This window comes from Sander lucioperca, chromosome 12 (genome assembly GCF_008315115.2).
Source record: "Sander lucioperca isolate FBNREF2018 chromosome 12, SLUC_FBN_1.2, whole genome shotgun sequence".
Lineage (NCBI taxonomy): Eukaryota > Metazoa > Chordata > Actinopteri > Perciformes > Percidae > Sander > Sander lucioperca.
Genome location: NC_050184.1, coordinates 20039680 through 20057962, shown reverse-complemented (window position 1 = coordinate 20057962; position 18283 = coordinate 20039680). Strand labels below are relative to the sequence as shown.

Below are 18283 nucleotides of genomic sequence, written 5' to 3'. Positions count from 1 at the left end.
GATTTTGAGCGGCTCATCCGCTCCCCATTTCCGGGTGAGTCCCGACTGCCCTTTCTCCGACTGAACATGTTGGGTTGGCCCAAATGAAGGCCGACGGCTCCTCAGACGGCCGACGGCACGGGACACACAGAACAGACTCGAGTCACCGACCTCGCCAGACGGTCCGACGGCCGATTATCGGGCTGGTGTGTCTTCTCGCTTAGAGACAGCCAATCAGAGACATTATTACTGTAGATCTTGGTAGAAGCATGCTGCATGCTTATTGGCTCGCTGACGCTGATGAGAGTTACTCCTTAGGTATTGAAATTTGTTAGCAAATGACAAGGCATTTTTCGATACTCGATATATCGTCGGTGCCTAAAAAGTATTGAAGTTCAGTACACAGCCCTATTTAAATCAGCATGAAAGTTACTTGAATTGGGAATTTGCCACTGTGTGGGCAGATATATATATATATATATATTTTTTTTTTTTTTTAAATCACCCCTGGCATTTGAATTTCGCTTTTCTTTTCTTTTTCACAAAAATAAATTAGCTATCATCTCAGCCTTTCTTTTACCCCCCTCTTTTTCTCCCGGTGTCTTTCTCTCTGTCCCATCCTCTGTCTCCGTCTCTCAGGTCTCAGTGGGGACCCGGCAGACCTGGAGCGCCGGGGCCAAATTTTCGGCCAAAACTTCATCCCCCCGAAGAAGGCCAAGACTTTCCTGGAGCTCGTGTGGGAGGCCTTACAGGACGTCACACTTATCATCTTGGAGGCGGCCGCCATCATCTCCCTCGGCCTCTCTTTCTACCAGCCTCCCGGGGGGGATACCGAAGGTGAGGCTGGGGCCAGAGGGGGCTGGGGAGGATGGTTTGGGAGGGTGTGAGAGTAAGTCGGGCAGTAAGGGCAATAGAAGGGGGTAGACATAAGCTGTGTTCGAAACTGTTCCCTCATCATGTAAACAAACCGAAACAAAATTACTTCCAATACGTCCCTGAAACAAAGCGAGCACTCAGGAGAATAGTATATGGTTGTATACATGTTGCATGTTACATTTCCACTGTTTAGAAACGAAAGCCTGCTCCATTTTTCCTTTTCAGTTTTCGCGGGTGCTTCTGCTTGACAATGATGTACAATACACTCAAATTAGCAGTACATTGTGGGTATTTTATAGTGGATCGACTATATAATGAATAAAATTAACTGCGGATTTTCGAAATTCGAAAGCCACTATAAAAATGGCGAACACACTATATAGTGCACTATTTCCGTGATAGGGAACGGTTTTGAACACAGCTATCGAGAGTTGAGAAAGAAGATGATTCATCATCAGCTGACAGTATCGCCCTATCACTAGTATCCTGGTTAAAGACATGGAGGAAACTCAGGTTGTAGGAAGAGAAGAAAGGAATACATTTAGGAGGTTAAAGAAGAGTTTTGGCTCTTCATAGAGAAATGAAAGTGAGAGCGAAAGTAAAGAGGAGAAGGATGAAACAGAGTATTAAAACAAGCTTATGTAGTGTAACTTGTGGTAACCCAAGTAGAGAAGGGACATACATTGAACCAAAAAATAGCACCTTTTGAAATTTCTGACTGGGAACATGTAAATTCTGTTCAAATGGAACCATTTGCTCATACATAAATGTCTTAGCGGGCTCACCACAAACAGTCAGTCTGTCATCTTTCAGTTTTGATTGTGGATGACCCATTTATTTACATTTGGATCACAGATTGTCCCTTCAACTTTGCTTTCATTCTTACGTTTGATATCTTGAACAATAATAAAATAAATAGTGAACCTAACCAAACTATCCATACCACCAACCAGCTCTTACTTCAGGTGGGTTAAGTACTCTTTGATTCAGTTGTGATATCATGTATTCTAATATCCAACCAAACTTTCCCGTCTCTCCAGCATGTGGGGTTGTGTCGGGGGCGTCAGAGGATGAAGGCGAGGGCGACACCGGCTGGATCGAGGGCGCGGCCATCCTGCTGTCTGTTGTGTGTGTCGTCCTGGTGACGGCGTTTAACGACTGGTCCAAAGAAAAGCAGTTCCGCGGTCTACAGAGTCGGATCGAACAAGAACAGAGGGTCACAGTCGTGCGTAAAGGAAATGTCATCCAGATCCCGGTGGCTGACATGGTGGTGGGGGACGTGGCGCAGATCAAATACGGTAAGAAGCTATCACAAACGCTTATTGTATAAAGGGCAGCAACTTACAAATATTTTCACTGTCGATTAACCCTCTGAGGTAAGGCCATTTTCTCGATTTTTAAAAAGCTTCTTAAATTCACCTTTTAAGGGATTTTGAATACAACCCGATTCCCATTTGTTTCATATCAAAATGTTCAGAACAAACTCAGCTTTCTGTTTCTAAAGCTGAAAAGTTGATGTTAGCTTTTTGGAATTCCTCAAATCACTTGTGAAAACATTTACACCTTTACTTATGTGGACGAAATGTTTTGGTGCTTGAGATTAGTTTACCAAAGTCTTATCTTCACAAAAGTAGTGTAATATACAGTATGAATAAAACAGTAAAAATTTATAATAAATGTCTAAAATCAAATTTTGTAATACCGCTTTTTTTGAGTAGGAGTGTTGTCAGTTGTCCACACCGGCACGTCCTTCGCCCTCAGAGGGTTAATCAATTTATATATTTTTTAATTGAAGGTCCCATGACATGCTGCTTTTTGGATGCTTTTATAAAGGGCTTAGTGGTCCCCTAATACTGTATCTGAAGTCTCTTTTATATAGACCTCAGTGGTCCCCTAATACTGTATCTGAAGTCTCTTTTATATAGGCCTTAGTGCTCCCCTAATACTGTATCTTAAGTCTCTTTTCGAAAATTCAGCCTTGGTGCAGAATTACAGCCACTCACAGTCCCACAATGAGCTTTCCTCAGGATGTGCCATTTCTGTGTCTGTAGCTATTGAGGAGGAGAGAGGGGGGGGGCAAGGTGGAGGGTGGGGGTATGGCCTTGACCAACTGCCACTTTGCTCGTTTTCAACAAGGGGGTAAGCTTCGCTTCAGAACTCGAACCTCCTATAGAGGGTTTTCACGACGCGTCATCAGACCCGAAGTCGCCATGTTGGAGGTACTCCGCATCACAACAAAGCACAGGCACTGAAGTAGATCCCGAACGGCGTCAAGGAAAATGGTTAATTATTGCCGTGTTTTAGGTTGTACCAGTAGGTCAGACCGAGAAAAACATTTGGAATATTATCGACTTCCAAAAGTTATTAAAAATCAGGGAGAGGAATGAGAAGTTATCAGAGGAAAGGAGGCGCTTGTGGTTGGCAAAGCTCAACCAGGATCTACGAGGGAAAAATCTGTCTTGTTCGGTCTCTGAAATGAAAAATAAAACTATTGAGAGTCACTTGGCTACACCTTGAGTATCGCAATGATATCATACAGTTAAGGTTAGGTTGATTAAAGACGTTATTGCATTACTTACTTTGGCTTCACAATACATTGGTCATAATGACTTGGTACTGCGTCTCCCTCACCCATCCACACGCCATCTGGTTATAAGCCTCCAAACTTTTGTAGGATTTAAGGTCTTCCGCTGTGTATGGGCTCGGCGAAAAAAACAGTTAGTTGACAATCGGGATATGCAACTGAAGGAAGAATCACTGGGTCACCATGGGTCCAAGAAGAGGGAGCCAACTTGTAGGGATCTGCACTGCCAGTAAACTGTAATTTCTCTAAATATCGCGCCTTTTTTTGTGGTCCAAATCGTTCCATGCCTTTGCATCTTGGACGCGTTTTGATGAGCTTACCGAGTGCCTCCAACATGGCCGCGCATCCAGGTTACCGCCCAGAACGTGACGTCGGTGAAAACCCTCTATGGCGCCATTTTGATGCTACCAAACGATCACCCGACGTTAACATTCCCTTGACTGCCATTCATTTTGACGTCACTTTGACAGCGAATAACTTTACATCTGAAGCGTTTAAAGACTTTATTTGTCCATTGTTTATTTCTAAAGAAACACAACAATGTATAAAAGGCTCCATTACCTTGTATCTCACGTTATGGCTCCGTAGCAGACGTTTTTGTAAAAATAGGCTAACGATTGTGTCATAACCACGCCACTTACTGTCGCATAGTAGAGGAATTACCGTACAGTACAGGAGAAGCTCGCAGGCAGTTTCGACTTACATTAGCTGTTTAAGTTTAATTACTAATGTTAACTAGCATTTTAGTTAGCAATAATTAGCCTGTGCCTATGTTATCTCCTTACATATACCTACACTCTCCGTCTCTGCAAGATTTGGAATGATTGAGATTTCTCTTGGCACAGCTACCAGAAGACTTCCAACTTTCAGACAGGTTGCTCACGTCACATCTACGTCGTCTCTCTCAGTTGGAGGCTGCGCAGTAACACTCAGCCATCACCGGAAAAGTGCTTCTAATATCCTTCACTGGTCTCCGTCCAGAGCAACGGGATCTGTTGGTCCATTTTTATATACTGTCTATGGTTTTCAAGCCATGATGTCTCTCTCTTTCTCATGGGTGGGCCAAATTCTCTCGGCAGGCAAAGCAGAGAAAGGGGAGGTAACCTTTCCCTTATGACGTCATAAAGGAAAGATTCCAGATTGACCCATCTGAGCTTTCATTTTCTCAAAGGCAGAGCAGGATACCCAGGGCTCGGTTTACACCTATCACCATTTCTAGCCACTGGGGGACCATAGGCAGACTGGGAACTCACATTAAAGTGAAATTTTCATGTCATGGGACTTTTGAATGATTAATTGTACACCCTATATAATAACTTTAGAAAGCACAAGCTACAAGATGCAAAACTGATGTATTAAAATTGCAGTTTTTGTTTTAGACCAGCTGGGAAACAGTCAAAAGAATGCATATTTTTCACATTTGAAACAACTTCTACAGTTATACTGATGACAATGATTTCAACAAATGTCTCTGACAGAAATTCTACTTACTTACAGTAAATTAACTGTATTAAAGTGAAATGAGTGTGTTTTTGAAACGCATCCTCATTTGAGCACTCTTTTTACCATTTACTTAAAATGGTAAAACTGGGTAAAGCCTGCATGTGTAGGACAAAAATGATAAATCAGCTCTTTTTCAAACAGGAACCTTACAGAGTGAAAATACAAACATTTCCATTGTCGATTAATCCTTTTATGTAAAGTTTCTGTCTGTTTTTTTTTGTGGCTTTTTTGCTTAAAAAAATTATAATACAGAAATGTCCCAACGTTGCATCGTCCATATCCTTAAAGGAATAGTTTGACATTTTGGGAAATAGGCTTATTCACTTTCTTGTACCTAGCTTCATATTTAGCGCAAAGACACAATAGTGGTATCGACCTTCTCATCTAACTCTCAGCAATAAAAACCTTTTCCTACAATGTTGACTATGCCTGCTATAACTGTACTATTTATCTCCGTAATATGTAGTTGTATGTATTACCTAATATATCCACAAGAGATACTGATACATAAATGTCCCTGTTGACATGTCCCTAACCAAAAAAGGCCTTAAACTACAAGGTGAGTCAAACACTGATCTGTGCCTGTCTGTGTTCAGGGGACCTGCTGCCAGCTGATGGCATCTTGGTCCAAGGCAACGATCTGAAGCTAGATGAGAGCTCTCTTACAGGAGAGTCTGACCACGTACGCAAATCTGTGGAGAAGGACCCCATGCTGCTCTCAGGTTTGTTTTCACACTTTGTCTTGAGCTGTATTGAATAGTAACCAAATAATGATTTATTTTTTTTGGATAGATAGATAGATAGATAGATAGATAGATAGACAGATAGATAGATAGATAGATAGATAGATAGATAGTTATTGTCCCATGAGGGAGATTTGTTTTCATGCACATGGCAATATACAGGTAAATAGACATATAGAAACCCACATTTACAATGACGACACTGGATCTATACAAAGCCAGCAAAATAGTTTGTTCAGCAGTGCCATGGCAGAAGCGACAAAACTTCTGCCAAAGCGAGTCCTTCTACACCTCAGAGTCCTGGATATAGAGGGTGATTGGTGTCATTGACAATGGTGAGGGCAAGGCGTGTGATGGCTCCATCGTTCAGGTCTGAGATGTTGGGTGTAGGGGAGCTGATCATTTTGTTTAGTTCTATCTCTGTAAAGTGATACATTGCTCAGAAGTTACTGTGTAGTGCAGTAGAAGACACCCATAGAGAATGGGTAGAGAAGCCCAGTATTATGTTAATAATATTCTTATTTTTTTTAACCTTTATTTATCCAGGTAAGTCGATTGAGAACAACTTCTCATTTGCAACATTCACACAGTTACACATTCATACTTGGAAGCTGCCCAGTATAACCACAGTCTGATCTGCTGGCCACTGAGCAGCTCCACTGGAGCGGTTGGGGTTAAGGGCCTTGCTCAAGGGCACCTCAGTGGTGGTGATGAGGGAGGGACAACAGCTGCTCTTACACTTTCCTGTCGGTCTAGTCTCGCAAAAACCGATAAGGTTGTCACTTACAATCTTAACAGTTAAATAATGTTGATTTAATTTGTGGAGGTAGCGTTATTAGTGTCATAGGCCGGCCCACACGGAAACTGCGGCTGCAGAATTTTGCAGAACTCTCCACAGATTTTAAACAAATTTAAAAAATAAAAATAAAACTCAGAATGTTAACACATCTCCACACCAAACAAAAAAAAAACAGTCCGCTAAATTTTCTTTCTGGATCACCGCTGAAAAACGTCGAAAAAATCCGTAGATTCCGTTTGGGTCTGGTCACAAGTTAGTATGACAAACTTCAACAATTTGAGTTGCAACGGGTGTTCCTGTAGGATATCCGCTCGTGCTCGTTGACTTCAGCTGAATGAAGAAGAGTTCAGTTGTTGGTAAATCCAGCATCCACGCTCAAAAACACACATAGTGAAATGGTAACACAGCAGTGGTACTAATTTCCAAATAGAAGCCCGTAGCTCGCTGCAGACGGCTTACGGCTGACTTCCGTGGCCGCACGACAGTGTGCTGCGTGTGACATATTTCGCATACACTACATTTGCGAGACAGACAGCTGGACGGACTCACTCGCGGACAAACATTTCCAGCCTTAACTAGTAAGATCACCATGACTTCAGAAAAAAAAAAAACACTGTATGGTGAAATGACAACTTTAAGACTTCTTTTTCTGTCAATACCAAAATTACTCAAGCAGACTAGCCCTCTACAAAACTCTTTGAGAACTACTTAATGTCTGACCCACTTGCCAGAACTATGCTTTAGGTACCGTACACTCCGAAGGGCTTCATCTTTATCAAATTAGTTCTTTCCTCTGCCTGAATGATGATGCATCGTGTTAAGCTTAGCTTTCGGCACCAAGCTTCCCTGCCAAGTAGAGAGAGCAGCTCAGATCATCTTTCATAATGTATGTTGTGCATTAACTACATTGAGAAAAAACCTTACAAAAATGTGCAAGATCACAAGTTGTCGTTTCATATCTGTGACCACTTGTGGATGCCACTTTGCAAGCACCACTGGTCTCTTAATTGAATCTAATCCAGTAATCTATTTGGACGTTAAGGTACCCATGTGATGGAGGGCTCGGGCAAGATGCTGGTGACAGCTGTCGGTGTCAACTCGCAGACGGGCATCATCTTCACCCTGCTGGGTGCTGGAGAGCTGGAGGAAGAAGGGAAGGACAAGAAAGGTAAGTGAAGGAGATGAACCAGTAAAGAGACACAACATTTGCTGGAATGTTTTCGGACCGTAATGACAGAAATCTAGCGATAATGTTGTTGAATATGCATTGCACCTTTTTAGTAGTTTTATCAACTCATGTCGCAAGATGAACAGACTTAATATTTAGTGAAACCACAGAAGCCGAAATGGTTTTGTTCATGGAACATATGCAAACCAGTAAAGAAGAGTAAGAAGGGATTACTAAACGGGGTCTACCAGGCACAGGCCCAGGTGCCCCGGACCCCTTTGGGCCCCAGAACCTCAGTTTAAAGTGACTGTTTCTTGTTGGAAAGTCAATCAAAGGACTAAAAAGATAATCAGAAAAACACCACAAACACACTCAAAACAAGCACAAAGACACACAAAACAACTACAGAGATGTGAAATTACTACAAAGAGACTCACAATGACACCACAGACACACAAAACAACCACAAAGACATGCAAAACAACCTCAGAGAACAACCACAAAGAAACGCAAAATGACTACAAAAAGACGACTACAAAGATGGGGGCTTTCACATGTCTGTGCCCAGGGGCCCATTGTCTCATAATCCGTCCATGCTCACACATCGCAGTGTGTGTGTGCTTGTGTGTGTGCGTGCGTGCGTGTGTGTGTATGTAGAGTTAGTTGGGTGCCTAACTGATTTCAGATAAGAGCTTTAAGAGGAAACACACCAGTTTAACCCCATCCATAATTTAGCCCACATCCTCTCCAGCCCTCTCGTTCTCCCGCTCCCCCTCGCTCTCTCTCTGCCTTTCCATTTTTCTCTATTTTTCTCACTTGGTCTCTTGTTTACCCCACCGCTGTGCCCTCTTTCACTTTCCTATCTTTCCCTTTTGCTCTCCCCTGTTTTTCCCTCCCTCCTTTAATCTGAGAGAGAGAGAGGCTTCAGATTGAATCAATTATTGAAAGAGCAGGGGAGAGCGAGTGCGCAAGTGAGATTCAGGGAAGAGTGTTGGTTGGCCAATGCATGAAGCATTAGTCTGTGCTCAAATTTGTTTTGGAAGGGCCCTGCAGTCAGAGCAGAGCTGCAGACAACAACAGAGGGAACCCATACTTTCAGAAGCACTCAAGGTTAATATCATTACCAGTGCACTCATCCATGCCTCTACCACTGCAGTTCCCATTTATGCACGGGTATGTGTGTAGAACTGTTGGCATCCTGGAATGCAGAAATGGACAGCAACAAATCAGCTGATGATGCTTATTCTATTTTAAAAAAAATCGTATTGCGTGTTTTTTCCAAAGTGTTATTTGCATTTGAGTGCAGCAGCCTCTGTGGGCTGGATCATTCAGACAAACATTTACTGGAGCTAATAAATTATTCATAAGACTTCTACAAATGCCATAACTTGTTAACTAGTTTTTCCTCATGCAATGTGGGTTTGCTATGGGGCTTTATACTGTTCTCTTTGAATCGTCTCTCATTTGAGATTGGGGTTATATTCAATTCATTTTTGTCTATTTAGCCGTCTACAAACTACTGGTAGAGTTGTGCGTGCAAACACATTTACTACTTGAGTTTTTTATTCTTCCCTCTTTGCTCTCTTTTGTTTTCCCTTTTTGCCAAATCTTCTCACATGCCCCGAAACCTTTCTTTCCTCACAAATTCCCCCAAACAGAGGACAGTACTCAGTTGCTCATCTCTACAGATGCCAGTTTCAGCACAGTCACCAATGGTATGTGAGCATAATGTTGTCTGCCTGTCCCGCTCCTTTCCTCAGCCAATGAATGGACCCCAGCACACAGTGCAGTGAAAGTGAAAGTGACAATGACGTATGGACTTATACATATGAAAATGTCTCTCAGTCTCTTGACCCAGTGTATGAAGATGTGTGTACCTTTATTATTCTTCCCTTTAGTATTGTTTCTTTGTGGTTTTTCTGTTTCTGGAAGTGTGTCATTGGCTGTCCTAAGATCAGAAAAATGAACTGTTGGTGACTCTGATTATGCACACATGTGAACACTTTTCTTTCATATGTTTGTCTTTCTATTCCCGTATCTTTATATGTACCTTTGTCTAAATCACCCTCCCTTTCTCTCAGGAAAACAACCTGATGGAGCTGTGGAGAACAATCAGAACAAAGGTAAAAGCTAATGACGCGTGTATATATGTATGTATGTATGTATGTGGGATGAGCTTACTTCACCTTCTTACTTCTTACTTACTTGCTTCTACTTCATCTGCAGGTACAGCGCTGAAGAAAGTGTATATGATTATATGATTTTTGTGTGTGTCTGTGTTTCAGCCAAGAAGCAGGACGGGGGTGTTGCCATGGAGATGCAACCCCTGAAAAGTGCAGAGGGAGGAGAGGTAGAGGACAGAGAGAAGAAGAAGACCAGCGTTCCGAAAAAAGAGAAGAGTGTGTTGCAGGGCAAGCTCACCAAACTCGCTGTTCAAATTGGCAAAGCAGGTAAAGAACTCTCTCATATCTAATCTTGGCAGTCTTGGGAATCTATTAGCAGTTGTAATGTAACATTTTACACAAGAAATGAACACACAGAGTCAATTCTGTAGCCGTCAGTCCCACAGAGCTTCTGGGGCAATGACGTAGAGAAAAGTTCTTTCTGAATATGAGACATAAATTGTGGGAGTTGTGTGAAACTTTGCACTTAAGGTGCGAAGTTTCTTACTTAGACTCAGAAAAGGATTTATTGCCAAGTAAGTAACACTTACGAGGAATTTACCTAGGTGGTTGGTGCATACATAAACATATTAAACATTATAATGAAATAAACAATGAATACAGAAGCAAATATATACAAAAAAGCTGTTTAACACTTAGAGAAAAGAGGCTACTTAGAATGATGTTTTATTACTGCATAATAACAGACGTAAAAGTGCTATAAACTGTGATGAAATGCGATCACACAGGTAGGAAGTAAATAATGAAGCACTGTGTGTTCTTTATTCACCAGGCGTGCATTACTTCAGAGCCATGAAAAAAAAAACATAGATATTGAATAAAGTCTGAGTGAGACACTGATTCCTTTCTTTGAATCTCCCTGCAGGTTTGGTGATGTCGGCCATCACCGTCATCATTCTGGTGTTGTACTTTGTCATCAACACGTTTGTCGTTGAAGGTCCGTGTGTATAAAACTTCCCATAAAAACACACATACTATCTCAGGATGCACCTCTTTCACTTCCTGGCACATTTTACTCTTTTCCCCGTTGTGTTCAATAGTTACCACTCTGCTGAGTATGACTCACTCTTTAAAGTAGTAAGTTTGTTTGCCGGTAATATGTAGTATGGTTTGTGTTGCAGGTCATACGTGGTTGACAGAGTGTACTCCGGTCTACATCCAGTACTTTGTCAAGTTCTTCATCATTGGAGTCACTGTGCTGGTAGTGGCTGTCCCAGAAGGCTTACCTCTCGCTGTCACCATCTCTCTGGCTTACTCTGTCAAGGTACACTCACCCATTACTTGGTCATGCTGCGTGCTTAGCAAATGGAAATGTAGGAGCTGTTAAGGGCTCTCCCAGTAGTATTGTATTGTACAATACAATACGATATACTTTATTGTCCCCCTAGGGACAATGTTTTGTCAACTATGTCAAAGGCAGCACTTAGATCTGATAATAATAGAACTGAAAAACAATTATCATTCAGATGTTTAATCAGAGTGTGCAGATAATTTCAGCAAACTGCGGTATAAGGTAGTAAATCCACTTTACAAATTCACACAATTCTTTACACACACCAAGTCAATATCAATCTTTGCACAAATTATTCATAAAAAATATCTTTCTGCCCCCTAATTTTCACACTTACTGTTTTTACCCTGCCTCCCTGTCTCCTTTCTTCCATCAATCCATTTCTCTCTGCCTCTGTCCTTCTGCCCTCCCTCTTTCCCTCCCTTCCCACCCTTCCATCACACCCCTCACACATCCCTCTGCTCTCCATCACTATTTCATTTGTAGAAAATGATGAAGGACAACAACCTTGTACGCCACCTGGATGCTTGCGAGACCATGGGCAACGCCACGGCCATCTGCTCCGACAAGACCGGCACCCTCACCACCAACCGCATGACTGTGGTCCAGTCTCACATAGGTGAGTGAAAAGCAAAAATTCATAAATAATATTAAATAAAGACAATTCACCAAGCATGGCTTTATTGATTATCTGTGCTGTCTGTGCTTCCCTTAAATGAAAACACAATGTAATGCTAAGATTGAACTAATGTTGAGAATTAAAGGTCACTTTTTCAAAAACATCCTCACTGCTTAGGTGAATTAAGAAGTCATGTGGCCCAACCTTTACTTAACTATGATTAGATCAGTGGCAGCCTAGTGTGCCTTAAAGGGATAGTTTTGATTTTTTGAAGAGCGGTTTTATTAGTTTTTTAACCTGGCAATATACAGTAGTTTTTATTGAAGGTATTTAATTAATTAAATTAATTTTTTTGTTTCAGTTTACTAAAACTAGTTTTCACTGCTTATTTTCAATTTCGTTTTAGTTTATTATAATAACCCTGATTCCCAGTACCTTTTCCTTGTCCTATAGGCCGTTATTAGCCTGACGTCGTCATACTCAGATTCTAGTCAGAATATGCCTCTGCACTCAATTGGATAGACCTACAACCAATCAGAGCAACGGAGACAGACGTCACAGAAGCTGCAAGTCAAAGGCAGGCTTCGACAGAGCAAAGGCAGAGGCGGCAGTTTCCATGTCGTGCGGACGGGTGTGGCAATGTGTACATACGTGATCGCGGTTCTCTGTTCCTCTTTTAAAATGAATGCGCTGTCGAAATCTTAAGAGACGCGATGGCAGCCATCTTTGTTGTAAACAAATTCAACCCAAGCGCTCTTTGGTGACGTGGTTGATTACGTTACTGTTGATCTATCATCGTATAAAGCCCGGCCTGACAATTTGATTGGTCCGAACAGCTCTAGTTCGAGCATAGTTGCTCCACAACAGATCAAGTCCAGACCGAACTTCCCAACCTCTAAGTTCGGCTGGCATCCAGACTAGGCCGTTATACCCCTTAAAACATAAAACTGAAACCAATAAAACTACACTTCATTTTAATGGCAGACAAGCTGTTTATTTATTATTTCAGGTCACAGATGGGAGAATAAATATGCAGAAATGTGTCCACATATAGTGATCATGGTCTATACATATATGACTTATGACAGAGGAACAGAGAGCAGATGGAGATAGCATGTAGGCTGAATGTACAGACATTCTAAATGATTGTGATTGTATTAAAGTTAGATTGTTGTTCCCCAGGTGATGTGCATCACCGTGCAGTCCCGGACCCTGGACAGATCAACCCCCGGACACTGGATCTATTAGTCAATGCTATCTCTATTAACAGTGCCTACACCTCCAAGATCTTAGTGAGTCATGCACACACACAGATACCGCTGTTCTGGCTTTGTTCTTTTTTTCTGCAGAACCTTCAGTAGTCCTTAGTTAATGTTAGTCAGTTTCCGTGCTTTTGTTTTAATGCCATCCTTTTTGGTTTCCTCATGCCTCATCCACCTCTTGTCTCCTTCTCTGTCTCCCTTCCTGACTTTCTCACTGCCCCAATCTACCACCCCAACTTGCTTCAATCTTACTCTGTATCAGCCGCCTGATGTGGAGGGGGGTCTGGCTAAGCAGGTGGGCAACAAGACGGAGTGTGGTCTGCTGGGATTTGTATTAGACCTACAGCAGGACTACGCCCCTGTCAGAGAGCAGATCCCCGAGGAGAAACTGTACAAGGTAGGGAACCATGCACCACATCCACCTTTACTAGTTATAGTTTTATAAGACAAATATAGAGGTATTTGATATTAGGGCTGCACGATATGAGGAAAATATGCGATATGCGATAACGTTGTTGAATATCACAATAGCTATATTACTTGTGATAAATAAACAGATATTAAAGTGTTCTCAGTTCTGCATTTCTGCTGCTTTCAGTATTCTGCTAAAATACAACAAATTGCTTGTTGAATTTATAATTTTATATTTTTTAAAATAGAATGACGCAGCCTTTCGCGATATATTTATTGCACCAGTTGATATCACGATGAGGATTAAAAAAAGGTATATTGTGCAGCCCGATTTGATATTCACCCTGCGTACATATTTCCTTAAATCGATGAATAAATAAACAAAAGGCAATAGTAGAAGAAATACATATTTTGGCAATGTGCTTTACAGGCACATTTTTAGTCCCAAGGTGTCAAACAAAGCGGCACAAAAATAACTGTTCCTGCTGCTATCACTGAGCTGAGCTGTAGCGATATTTGCACACACATGACAGGAGCATTATTCAGTTCATTTTTAAACCTGCTTTCATCTTGATTTTTTTAATTTTTATTTCACTTATTTATATTTCTCTCTCTTTTATGTCCTGATTGGTGGAACCTTGAGTACTTGTATCCGTTTTTAGTATGTTTTTATAGTTTCATGTGTCACAATGGATGTCATATTCTTGCTGCAAAAAAAAAGCGACCTACGGGTACAAATAAAGTAACACGAACCTGATTTGCTATCACAGCTTGGAGCTCAAATGGTATCTTGGCACACTTGCAGACCCAGTGGGTCAGAATACATAATCAAATCTGTTGCACTTGTGATGATGTAGCACGTCTAACTCTGCACTGTGTTGTATTGTATAGTGCACAAGGATCACACATGCCGGGATATCTTTAGATATAGAGTCACTACATGTTCCACACTAACTAATATAAGGAAATATGAGTGTTAATTGTACCAAAACGTATCTACTAAACCCACATAGGACCTTATAGGGTTTATAATGCAACAACTACAATGACATTAGCCAAACAAGCGTGTGCTGCCTGGTGCTTGCAGATAATCAAACACTCCAATAAACCAATCACAATCGTCTTGGGCTGCGCTAAGCTCCGGACGCAGCGAAGGTGGCTCTGCTAAATAGTATCTGCTAAATAGTCTCGGGAAGGAACTTGTTTTGGTGGAACATTTGCAACCCGCTAAAGAAAACGTCACATACTATATTAAATGAAGTTAACTGTTGACACAATACAGTTACGTGAGCTATTTAAATTAGTTGGATACATGGTTAAATCTCATTTGATCTTGCCAGTGTATCACCCTGTGCACTACATCCATAGCAAATCCCCGCCAATTGGTCCCGAAACATCCCAGTTAGATAATAAATGCCGTAAACATACAGTATTCTTTGTAAATTTTTACAATCATTCTCCGAAATAACCAAGCAGGCCTGCCGTGTTGCACAATCCAGATTTTCTATAAAACTTGCCATTTTCAGTGAGTAGCTTGCTAGTTTGAAGTTTGTTGTTGTTTCCCGAAGCAAACAGAGTTTGAGAATGGCGACACACAGAGAGTGGTGGAAGGTGAGGAATGTCAGGCAATTATTAGTCTATATCCTTGACGTTCCACTTCCGGGATTGCTCCGTTGCCGCCGGAAAATCCGCCGGATTTCACTCATTTAGGCCGGATATCGTTGCCTTGGGCTTCCTTTGTGTTGGCATTTTAAACTCCGGTGGATTTCTGAGGACTATGGTTAACTGCTCCTCAGATCTCAAAGATCCAGACAGCTAGCTAGACTATCTGTCCAATCTGAGTTTTCTGTTGCACGACTAAAACAACTTTTAAACGTACACACGTTCCACCAAAACAAGTTCCTTCCGAGCCCTTTTGCAGCAGCACCGTGGCTTTTCTTCGGTGCTTAGCATCGCCCAAGACGATTGTGATTGGTTTAAAGAAATGTCAACAAACCAGAGCATGTTTTCCTCCCATTACCGAGTGCTATGTGGAGTAGCCAGACTCTCCTCCAGCGCGCTTTGGAGGAGAGTCTGGGAAAGCGAGACTAGGCAATTATGTACTCATGAAATGTACTTCTGTTGATCCAGACTAGTTTAACTCAAATTTGACTATTTTAAATCATACATCTATCTCTCTCAGGTGTATACGTTCAACTCAGTGCGTAAATCCATGTGTACGGTGATCAAGCTGCCTGACGGATCCTTCCGCCTCTACAGCAAAGGAGCCTCTGAGATCATGCTAAAGAAGTGAGTTTTGGAGGAGGATGGTGGAGGTGCAGGCGGATGTGGTCTTGGGTGACATTAGATTGTGTGAAGAAATAGAGGCAACAATAGTTCATAGGGAACTGGGTTAAAAGGAGAGCGTAAGAGAACGTAAGAGAGAAAAGATGTTTTACTCTACTACTAAGTTTTTTTCCTCTCTCTCACTATCGTCTATCCTTTATCTCTCTCCAGGTGTTCCTTCATCCTAGATGCCAATGGAGAAGCGCGCACTTTCCGCCCTCGTGACAGAGATGAGATGGTCAAACAGGTGAGACTTGATTACTTAAAACTCAGATGTGCAGAATAGTGTCTTCAATATGCCATTCTAATTTCATTTCATTTTGTGATTTAAGATCTTGGCCATGTCATTGCAACATCCCCTGAGCCAGGGACCTTTGTTACATGTCATCACCTATCTCTCTCTCCCATTGTTTCCTGTCAGCTCTCTGTCTCATAAAGGCAAAAATAATTAAAGGAATAGTCTAACATTTCATGAAATACACATTCGCTTTCTTGCTTCTCATCTAACTCTCAGCAAGAAAACTCAAGCATAAAACCACAGTCTAGTTGTACCTAAAATATTTAGCAGCAAAATACTCTACTGTTCCACATACAGTAGATTAGCCTATGCAGGCTATGCGAGCATTGTTTCATTGACTGACACGCTGTCGCTGACTGACCTAAATTTGGCTCCAGAGAACACAGCTTGTGCTGAGAGAAAAATAACCCTCCTCCACACATAACTTTATTCCAGTTCAGTTGTTCAGTTTACATTATAGCCGCTTTGTGTCGCCTCCTCTTTGCATCATATTGTCTTCCCTCTGCTGTGTGCGGTAGGCTCAGCTGTGTGACAGAGTGTTCACACAAAGGTACTCAAAAAGTCATTTGATATAAACAAACAACAAACTTTATGCAGGCAGTTTAATCCAGTTTTTATGCATCAGATATTAGAATGTAAAATACATTTTTGTGCACAGTTAAGCAGTACTTTGATGGATGGTGAGATTCTGCGGACCTCTTCCTGACCATAGTTTTAATAATGACTGATAAATAGGTTGAAGAGGGGTTGAGGAAAGAATATACTTCATACCTTTATTGAATTGCTTTAAAGTCTTCACTACATACATTATATCAGTTTGGACAGACATGGATGTAAACTGCAATTTGACTGGTTGGCGGAGACATACAACCACAAGGTGCTAATTCTAGTTTATTGTTATATATGCTGATGCAATAATAAGGAAGTCAAATTTTACTGTTGTAGCTGATCAAGGTGGAGCTACTTAACAATGCAATACAGTTATTACAGATGCATTTCAAATCTTGTGGTTTCCAACCTAGGGGTCGGGCCCCTCCAAAGGCTCACAGGATTAATCTCACGGGAGAGATAATGAATGGGTTTGATAAGAAGAAAAACAAAGTTATTTACAGAAAGGGTTTCAAATGATACACACATCTGTATTTTCATTTTTTGTACTCAAATCTTTGCTTTTCTTGTGAAATTATTATTATTATTTTTAGTTGTTATAAGGAGTCACAAGCCAAAGATGGTTGGAAACCACTAGTTTGATGTGTAACGATCTGTAACGATTCTCATAAAGAGCATAATTATAAAGTAGCTTATATAAGTAATATAACCTTATATAGTACCTTAACATTGTAGTTAGGTACAGTACGTATATACATGTATTTATTAATCGAGTTACTAAACTGTATGCAAGCACTTTAATCCAGTTTTTATGCATCAGATATTAGAATGTAAAATATATTTATGCACAGTAAGTTAAGCAGTCTGTAATGTGATGGGTGGTGAGATTCTGCTGACCTCTTCCTGACCATAGTTGTAATCATTTCTGATTAAAAGGTGATCGAGCCAATGGCGTGTGAGGGGTTGAGGACCATCTGCATTGCTTACCGTGACCTTCCGGGTAATCCAGAGCCAGATTGGGAGAACGAAGCAGACATAATGACGGAGTTGACCTGCATCACCGTGGTTGGGATAGAGGACCCTGTGCGGCCCGAGGTAGGGTGCCGTGGAGTATGTGTGTGTGTGTGTTTCAGCTGGTAGTGTGACTTTCTGCAATCCATAATGTGTGATTCTAACCAGTGCCTGAATTGGACCAATAAATGCGGCAGTGCCCTGGTTCATCAGTTGCATGAAATGAGCGTCAAAAAGAAATTGTGGCGTTAAAATGAATTTGCTTTAACTTGTTATTATCGCATTTATTTTGAAAGCCCTAATTCATACGTATATCTTGTAGGTGTGAAAACGAATAGTCGACGATTCGATCTAAGGGGCCTGAATCGACTGTGAGATTGGCAGTCGAATCAGGCTCCTTAGATCGATGCAGTCTGAAAATATGTTAATGAAACAAAGGATCATTCCATTCGGGCTATATGGGGGTCCTGAATGTCTGATTTTACATAGAATTGCTTGCCAATTAATCTTGATATATAGCCTATTTTAGTATAAATATCAGCCTATTAATAATACTGTTAATAACAATCAGAAGTGCCGGTACTCAGTCCTGGTGGGTACCGGCCCATTTCAGGCACAGGTT

The 18283-nt window shown here is 41.3% G+C and overlaps 1 protein-coding gene across 6 annotated transcripts in view; it reads left to right on the top strand.

Moving 5' to 3' along the window:
• Positions 1–18283, top strand: part of atp2b3b (ATPase plasma membrane Ca2+ transporting 3b) — a 55412-nt gene that overhangs the window by 16390 nt on the left and 20739 nt on the right. For 3 of the 6 annotated variants that reach the window (XM_031310680.2, XM_031310689.2, XM_031310708.2), the window contains exons 3-17: positions 619–816; positions 1896–2153; positions 5539–5664; positions 7527–7652; positions 9311–9367; positions 9734–9775; positions 9938–10102; positions 10701–10772; positions 10957–11099; positions 11613–11745; positions 12928–13037; positions 13270–13404; positions 15601–15707; positions 15915–15990; positions 17587–17745. In XM_031310680.2, the coding sequence (XP_031166540.2) occupies positions 619–816; positions 1896–2153; positions 5539–5664; positions 7527–7652; positions 9311–9367; positions 9734–9775; positions 9938–10102; positions 10701–10772; positions 10957–11099; positions 11613–11745; positions 12928–13037; positions 13270–13404; positions 15601–15707; positions 15915–15990; positions 17587–17745 (1907 nt within the window). The remainder of the gene's footprint in view (positions 1–618; positions 817–1895; positions 2154–5538; positions 5665–7526; positions 7653–9310; positions 9368–9733; positions 9776–9937; positions 10103–10700; positions 10773–10956; positions 11100–11612; positions 11746–12927; positions 13038–13269; positions 13405–15600; positions 15708–15914; positions 15991–17586; positions 17746–18283) is intronic. The other 3 variants (XM_031310722.2, XM_031310697.2, XM_036007891.1) reach the window with 1 other exon arrangement.